Raw genomic sequence first — 7,946 nt, 5'->3', positions numbered from 1 at the left:
AAAAAAAAAAAAAAAAAAAAAAAAAAAAAAAAAAAAAAAAAGTTTGGTCTTTGGATGAGTTCAAACTCTATAACGATCAACTGTTTCGTGAATTTTAACATGAATGTAATAGATTCAATCATACATACGTATATACGAACAAAATAAAATTACAACCTCGATATCAACATCAATCTGCAACGTCAAGAAAAAAGACATCCATAACTAAGATTTATCACAAAGTTTCATTCAAGGTTGAATCTTACAAAAATTAGTAACCTCTTGCTTGAGACCCTAGTAAGATGTTCATTTCTTTAGTTAGACGATTTTCCCTGCCTACAAAAGTAGTTACCTTCGTTTTTTCTTCGCCCGTAAAGGAGTCATAGATACTCGAGTTGCCGCTCGCTTCTTATCGAAAATGGCAGTTCTACTCTCTTTGTCATCGTCATCGTCGTCATCTTCTTCATTGTCAAGGACGGGAGTATCCTCCGACACCTTTCTAGCAGCTTGCTTTTTCACAGCATCCAACTTGGCATATAGTTTTCTATCAAGTGGGTCATTGGACGGTCCATTTCTAATATTGTGTGTTATTTTGGCTCCAAGTCCAAGTCTGGAGAAACAGATCCAGAGTTAAAAAGCTTGGAGTGAGTAGCAAGATCCAGATACTTGCTTATATACTGACCTAGGAGGTCGTTTCCCGGGTTCGAACATAGTTGACTCATTATCATTCGCAGTTTCTTTCCACTCGGTTTTAGTCATCTTGCTCATCAACTGCGCTGCCTGCACATAAGATGGATATTCGGTTTGTTAAATATCAGGACAATTTTTATGCACAACACTTTGATGCAAAAAATCATATGTTCTTTGTAACCACCCAAGCCCACCGCTAGTAAATATTGTCTGCTTTGGCCCGTTACATATCGCCGTCAGCCTCACGGTCTTAAAACACATCTGTTAGGGAGAAGTTTCCACACCCTTACAAGGAATATTTCGTTCCCCTCTCCAACCGATGTGAGATCTTACAATCCACCCCCTTAGGAACCCAATGTCCTCATTGGCAGTGCCCAGTGTCTGACTCTGATACCATTTGTAACCACCACTAGCAAACATTTTCGGCTTTGACCCATTATGTATCGCCGTCAGCCTCATGATTTTAAAACGCGTCTGCTAGGAAGAGATTTCCAAAGGAATTTCCTAACCCTTCCCATCTCTACATCATCTCCAACAATTTCTTTTTTTCCCAATATTGACAAAACTGGATGTTAGTTTCAAAACAGAACAAGGGAAGCAAGAACTGTTAGCAGACACACGCCTCGACATATATCTGTTAAGAACGATTATGCCATTATAAGGTAGGAAGCAGGAGAATTTCCCTCATTGAGGATTCATACCCACAAACTGATCAAATATTTCCTGAGAAGAAATGTAATGATTGAATTTAAGACAAGCTCAAAGGTTTCCTTTTTCTTATGATTGAATTTCATATCCAATCCTTGTAAGTTACATTTACATATAATTTTCTTCTTTCCTAGAGAACACAAGTTCTAACTCTTCAGGGAAAGACTCGGTATTTCACTTCAAAATAGACCTCAAATGTGAGACCCTTTAATCACTAACCTTTATTCATGCTGCAACACAATTAGTTTTGAGTGCTAAATTCCAGTTTACTCCATGAAAGGCTATCTCGCCCGGTCTATGGAATTTACGTTTTATCAATAGAACTGAAAGAAAAAGTTGAAAGCTACCCAATCAAAGAAAAAGTGGAAAGAAAGAACAGAAAAACGTTAAATCACCATTAAACACAAAAGCTTATGCTAATGGATTACGGTAAGTTTACTTATATCTATTCTTTAACGCTCTCCACAATTGTAAACTTGAAAATTTATAGAAAGTCAAGTAAAAATCAACATTAATTGGAGAGTCAATGACATTACAAAAGTTCACCACTCTTTGATACCAAGTTAAACAAGCAATAAACCTGTAACCGCCTAAGCTCACCACTAGTAGATATTGTCCTCTTTGGACTTTCCCTTTTGAGCTTTCCCTCAAGGTTTTAAAACGTGTCTGCTAGGGAGAGATTTCCACACCCTTCATTCTCCCCAACCAATGTGGGATCTCAAAATCCACTCCCCTTCGGGGCCAGCATTCTTGTTGGCACATCGCCTCGTGTCCATCCCCCTTTGGGTCTCAGCCTCCTAGCTGGCACATCGCACAGTATCATTTGTAACAACTCAAGCCCACCTTTAGCAGATATTGTCCTCTTTGGATTTTCCCTTCCAAGCTTCCCCTTAAGATTTTAAAAGGCGCCTACTAGGGAGAGGTTTCCACACCCTTATAAAGAATGTTCGTTCTCCTCCCCAACTAATGTGGGATCTCACATAACCATCCAGGTGGAATTTAGTTATATGTATACTCTAACAAAAACCTAACAACATATTGAGCAAGCCACAATGGGGTAAATGTAAATCAATGTGCATAACAATCCTAGCAGAACATGTATAGTACATAACCCAACAGCAAAGAAGAAGAACGGGAATGAGAACAAATTCAAAACCATGATGAAGTGACTAAAGAAACATAAACTGAATACCAATTTCGCTGCATCATTCAACTTAATAATTTCGGGAGGTCTAGATTTCTGCGGCCTCTCCACGTTGCTGCTCATTGCGTTTGCTACTGCAAATTCAAGACTACAATACTGCAAACACTCGAGCGACGATCCACGATGAAATAGTAACGATCTCTGCAGATTGTTAGACTGAACGACCGTCACTTCATGAAACGCCCCCACCTTTTCAAATCTCGATATCAAGAATCCAAAATACACACTTCGACAAAAGCATGTCACCCTAAATAAAAGCTATTTTATCACATCCACATTTACGAATCATAGAGCAATCAAACAAACAACGACGATAACTCAAGTAAGGGCCAGTTACGAGTTTTTAGGGCGCTAGAATTCTTACTGATCTGAAATTCATAAACAAAAATACGGGTTTTCAGAACTAAATGAGCCGAATTATAAACTGAATCGATGTAATATACCCTAAATGACTTGATAGATTTTACCACTGGTAAGTCTCTAAAGGTTTCTGCGGGCCGCGGGGTGTTCGTTGGTGTTGGCCACCTTTCCGCTGGGTCAATACCCGTCGAAGGTTTTGGTTCGACAAGGAAAGTGAGCGCTTAACGAAGAAGAGTAGCGCCGCCGGAGGCTGAGGAATCAGGCGGCGTCGGAGAGGGCGAGGGCGCGAGAGAGATGGAGAGAGAAAGTCGATAAGGATTAAATTACAACTTTCGCAATTCAATTTTAAATATTAAATAATAAATTATTTGAAAGACCAAAATAATAAAAATACTAACATTTCAATTTATTTAAAAATAATATTAGAATTTCTAAATGAAAAAATTAATATTATTCTTAAAATTTTAAAATAAATTCAAAATTAACTTAAAAATAACTCTTTAAATAATTTCAATAATATATAAAATAATAATAATAATAATAAAATAAAAATTTGTATCAACTTACATTTAAAAAAAAAAAATTAAAAATTTCGGAGATAATCTATAAGGCGTAGATAGATAGACAATTTATCTTATAAAATATATTTGTATTTAAATATGTCTAAATAATCATCGGTCGAGCTTTTTTTACGGTTAGCTATGGAATCCAAATAGTTTCTATAGCTCAAGTAAAGTTAGTATTTTTTTTTACGAGTTAATCACGTAAATCAGATACACGTTTTTATTTCTTAATTTTTTGTTTACATAAAAATTATTATCGATCGGCAAAAAAAAATCTTATTCACTTTCAGTCTTGGCTTCTTATGGACCTATCGGCAAAAAGAACATCTTCAATCCAAGCCACAATGTTGAATGTCAATCCTTCCAACACTCTCGAGTAACTCTCCAACACTGCTTGTCCCACGTCCTACAACATCAAAAACCCGTTAATTTTTTCGAACGGAATAGGTCTCAGCTTCAAAAAGTCGTTCATAAATTCCTTAAACTTGATGACTTACGAGAAAAAAGTTGAGCGAGTTCTATGAAGTTAACTTACCTTATTGTATTGAATCTTGCTAGTGTCTAGTGTCGTTTGAGAAAGTTCGGGGAACCTTTGTTTCAAAGACAAAAGTAAGGTCTCGGCTCTTTCCGCTAAAACAATGTTCTTGTCACCCTTGTTGGTTTCAACGATTAGATCCTTTACTAATTCCCACGAAGACTTTGAGTAGGTTAGACATGCTTTCCTTCTCCATGTATACATCGAAGCCTCGATCCGGTCAGCAAGTTCAAGCGCATCGTGTTCGGATCCGATTTGCAAGCAATCGAGCAAATGTTCGGGTGAGAATTTGTCTGCACTATACATGTAGCGATAAATCGTGTCGCCTATACTTGCCTTTCCACTCTGTACATGGAAACAAGTTAGAAACCATTTGTATTGGCTAACTATGTTCGTTTCGATACGCTCTTGGAGCGTAAACTTTACGATTAAGGACTAACCTTTGGAAGAGTATCGATGTAGGATTGTGGGATTTCCATTTCAGCTAGAATGGTACTGTTGATTGCCATGGCGGCTTTGTGGATTTGATTGACACATTCACGGCTAGTTTGAAGATGTCTTCGTGTCTTATCAGATAGACCACATGAAGGAATGCAGGGAACTGGAAGCCACCATTTCTCCTCTTTTTGCAATGGGAGTCGGCGAAACGAACCAGGTCTCGAACAGTTCGAGTTCGACGACATGCTTCCTTTTTCGGCATACCAGAACTCAGTGTCCCGAAAACTATCCAAAATGTCCTGTCAAACCGCAAACAAGATTGATTGATCAATCACTCTCAAAATAAAGTCAAGCTTGTAATTGTTTTTGCTGTCATTTACCAAGAGCATCATGTCTAGCTTTTGCAATGCTGGAAGGTTTAAGTATATATCTGACCTTTGTCGGCTGCTCAAAACCTAAACAAAAACACAACAATAAGCAAACGAGAAACATTTCAAACACTCTGTGGTGTACTAACGAGGACGTTGGGTCTCCAAGGAGGATGGATTATGAGATATCATATCAATTGAGAGGAGAACGAAATATTGTTTATAAGGGTACAGAAACTTCTCCCTAATAGATATATTTTAAAACCGTGAGGCTGATGACGATACATAACAAGTTAAAGCGGACAATATCTGTTAGCGGTGGGTTTGATCAATAGTACTCGGTTTAAATCTTATTTAAGTTCTCGAACCATCAAATTTATTTTATTTTGACTTCCGAGCGTACAAAATAAACCGTTCCGAAAACCCGAGAAAACAATAATAAAATCACCTCAATTGTTGTTCCATTTTGGAGAGTTTGATATTCAGTGAAGAACTCAACAATGTAATCACAAACAGAGACCAAACAAGCCATCTCTCTCCTCCACATCGCCGTCTTCTCCGGCGACAACGGCTCCAGTTTCAGATTCTGTCCGAACACCGTCGCTGATCAAACAAACACAAATCTTCTTAACCTTATACTTTCCAAAACCAATCAAACCATAAGCAAAAACAGAGCAGACCGTAAAGATTAGTAATGGCGTTTGAAATCGTCACCGCCGTGCAGACACCTTTCCCACTTCCCGACATGTCTTCTCCGAGCAAAAGCTTCGCGAATCTCTCCTTCATCATCTCCATTTCTGCCGCAACAAAAAGCTTAAACACCCATCTTTTAAAAAAATAAAATTATGAAAAGGGAAAAAGCTTCTCACCGGAATCCATGGCGTATTGATCGTCGACCTTATCTCCGGCGGCCTGTTTGTATTTTCCAGTGGCCTGTCTCGCCGGAATCGCCAGAGGAGTGCAGAAACTGTTATCGGAGAAAGCAGAGGCATCGGAGATGGTTCTACAGTAAGAGAAAGAGTAGGCGCTCGCCGGAGACTGGCCGGAAGTTTCAGAAATGGTGGATTGGTCGTTTAGATCCATGGAAGAGGAGGAAGGACGGAAACCCACGTGGGAATTTTGGTCGGAGATGGGGAATTTCTCCATTTTTGAAGCGTGGATTTGAGGAAAAGTGGTGTGGGCGAGGGGATTTTAAAGACGTGGGTTTGAATTTTGAAGAACAGAGTAAGGGATTTGAATTGCTGTTCCCTCCTTTTTCTTTTGGATAAAGAAAGGGAAGCTGTTCTGCAACTTTAGGACCATGACAATGGAAGTTCATGGCAGAGAACTTGGCCGGCCGACATGGTGGCTGCCTTTATTCGATCAAAAAAGGAACACCCAGATGCAGAAAAACAGAGGAATTCCGCCATTGATATGTTCTTGCACAGAATTACAAGCTTTCATTATATATATATATATATATATATATATATATATATATATATATAACATAAATTTTACCTTTTTTTAATCACATTTTAAGGTATTATGGTCCAATTTGAAATATTTTTTTGTTATATTTAAAAGAATAATGTTATTATGCTATTAAAGTACGAAAATCTGGAGTCTTCATATCACTCAATAACTTAACTAACTCGAAAATTGGGTTACAAGTCTGATATTTTTAAAAATATTAAAAATATTTAACGTTTGTAACTAATTTTAGTGATGAAATATTTGGTATTTAAATTTGATGAAATTTTAAATCTTAATGTAACTTTAAGTAACAAAAAAAACAGAGTTAAGTTAGGTTAGGTTGTAAACTCTATTCTGGTTGTTCGAATCACGAACCAGATCAACCTAAAATTTTAAATTGGTTCAAAAGATTTTTTTAACCCAACCTGTGTATACCCCTAACCAAGTTGACGCTAACTCTTAGAGTATCAAATCTAGAGTTTAGAGTAGTCTTAGCCCCTCGACAGATATTTGAATTTTATCACCGCAAATTATTTAAAATTATAATAATAAATAAGAAATATTTAAAAAGACCTAACAAATATTTACTTATTTATTTATTAAAAACTAGCTCATGATATAATAATCTAAAATTTAAAAAAAAAATATATATTCTCCCACCAGCACAAAAATTATGATTAAATAGATCTTGTGATATAAATTTTACAATTTTTTATTTTAATAAAAAAATGATTTTTCTCTCATGAATTTTAACAATTTTGTTTTATTTTATTTTTTAAGAGAAAAAAAAAAACCAAATTGGGTGTGCAGGTGGAATTATTTGCAATCAATTTACCAATTTGCCCATTTGTTCATTGTTTGTATTTTACCGAGTAAAATAAGAAATTAAAAGATTTCATTGAAATTGTTCGTTTGGAAATTTTTCAAAAAGCTAGCCAACAACCCGCACAGTTGGAAACTAATCGTTGTGCGATTCTAGGCATCCTAAAGGTTCTGTAAAATACTATACATCCTTGCGTATAGCGTTCATTTATTTCTTATTTCTTTTTAATTTAATTTTGTAATATTTATTTTTAAATAATAAATTTTAATAAATTATTGTAGGACCCATTTGAGAATTTTAGCGAGAATTTGTGAATTCCGCTCTACGACTCTAAATTCAGCTTAGATGAACTAAGTGAGGTCACGGTTAACGTAGGAAGAGTTGTAGGAACTACTTTAATCTAAATAAGACATCAAACGAGTGAACGAATTAATAACAATATTATTTTTTAAAAATATAAAAATAATTTTTTGCTTTAATCTTTTTTAAATGATGGTTAAAATATTATTTTTAAAAAATTAAATAAAATAATCTTTAAATAAATAATGTAAAGAAAGTTGCATGGTTGTGAGGAAGACGTGCAATCCACTTTGTAAGAGTTTAGAAAATACATTAATATATTATAACAATTAAATTACCAAAATACCCTCGAAAATAAGGTTATTTTCAATTATATCATAACGTTAAACCTCGAGATCTTTATCGTTGAATTCATAGACATAAAAATTGTATCTGTTTATACGTCGTTTATGTGAACAAATCTAAACAGTCACGAGAAGTAAATTTTAGGGTTATAGTTCAGATTTTTTTTTTTTTTTTTTTT

General features: G+C 35.6%; 2 protein-coding genes across 2 annotated transcripts; both read right to left on the bottom strand.

Moving 5' to 3' along the window:
- Positions 1–188: 188 nt before the first annotated feature.
- Positions 189–3,263, bottom strand: LOC111499331. Its single transcript, XM_023150908.1, has 4 exons — positions 3,049–3,263; positions 2,570–2,828; positions 662–759; positions 189–589 (listed from the first exon to the last, which is right to left on the bottom strand). Exons 2-4 carry the CDS (start codon positions 2,642–2,644, stop codon positions 328–330), a joined length of 435 nt encoding a protein of 144 aa, XP_023006676.1. The 5' UTR covers positions 2,645–2,828; positions 3,049–3,263; the 3' UTR covers positions 189–327.
- A 505-nt stretch (positions 3,264–3,768) lies between these two features.
- LOC111499260 (rop guanine nucleotide exchange factor 3-like) lies at positions 3,769–6,244 on the bottom strand. Its single transcript, XM_023150807.1, has 7 exons — positions 5,715–6,244; positions 5,526–5,642; positions 5,294–5,448; positions 4,858–4,932; positions 4,480–4,776; positions 4,040–4,384; positions 3,769–3,910 (listed from the first exon to the last, which is right to left on the bottom strand). The coding sequence occupies exons 1-7, from the start codon at positions 5,989–5,991 to the stop codon at positions 3,791–3,793; spliced, it is 1,386 nt and encodes a 461-aa protein (XP_023006575.1). The 5' UTR covers positions 5,992–6,244; the 3' UTR covers positions 3,769–3,790.
- Between the last annotated feature and the right edge of the window lie 1,702 nt (positions 6,245–7,946).

Source organism: Cucurbita maxima, unplaced genomic scaffold (assembly GCF_002738345.1).
Source record: "Cucurbita maxima cultivar Rimu unplaced genomic scaffold, Cmax_1.0 Cma_Scf00026, whole genome shotgun sequence".
NCBI lineage: Eukaryota > Viridiplantae > Streptophyta > Magnoliopsida > Cucurbitales > Cucurbitaceae > Cucurbita > Cucurbita maxima.
The sequence above is the reverse complement of the archived record's forward strand: the minus strand, read 5'-3'. Positions and strand labels throughout refer to the sequence as shown.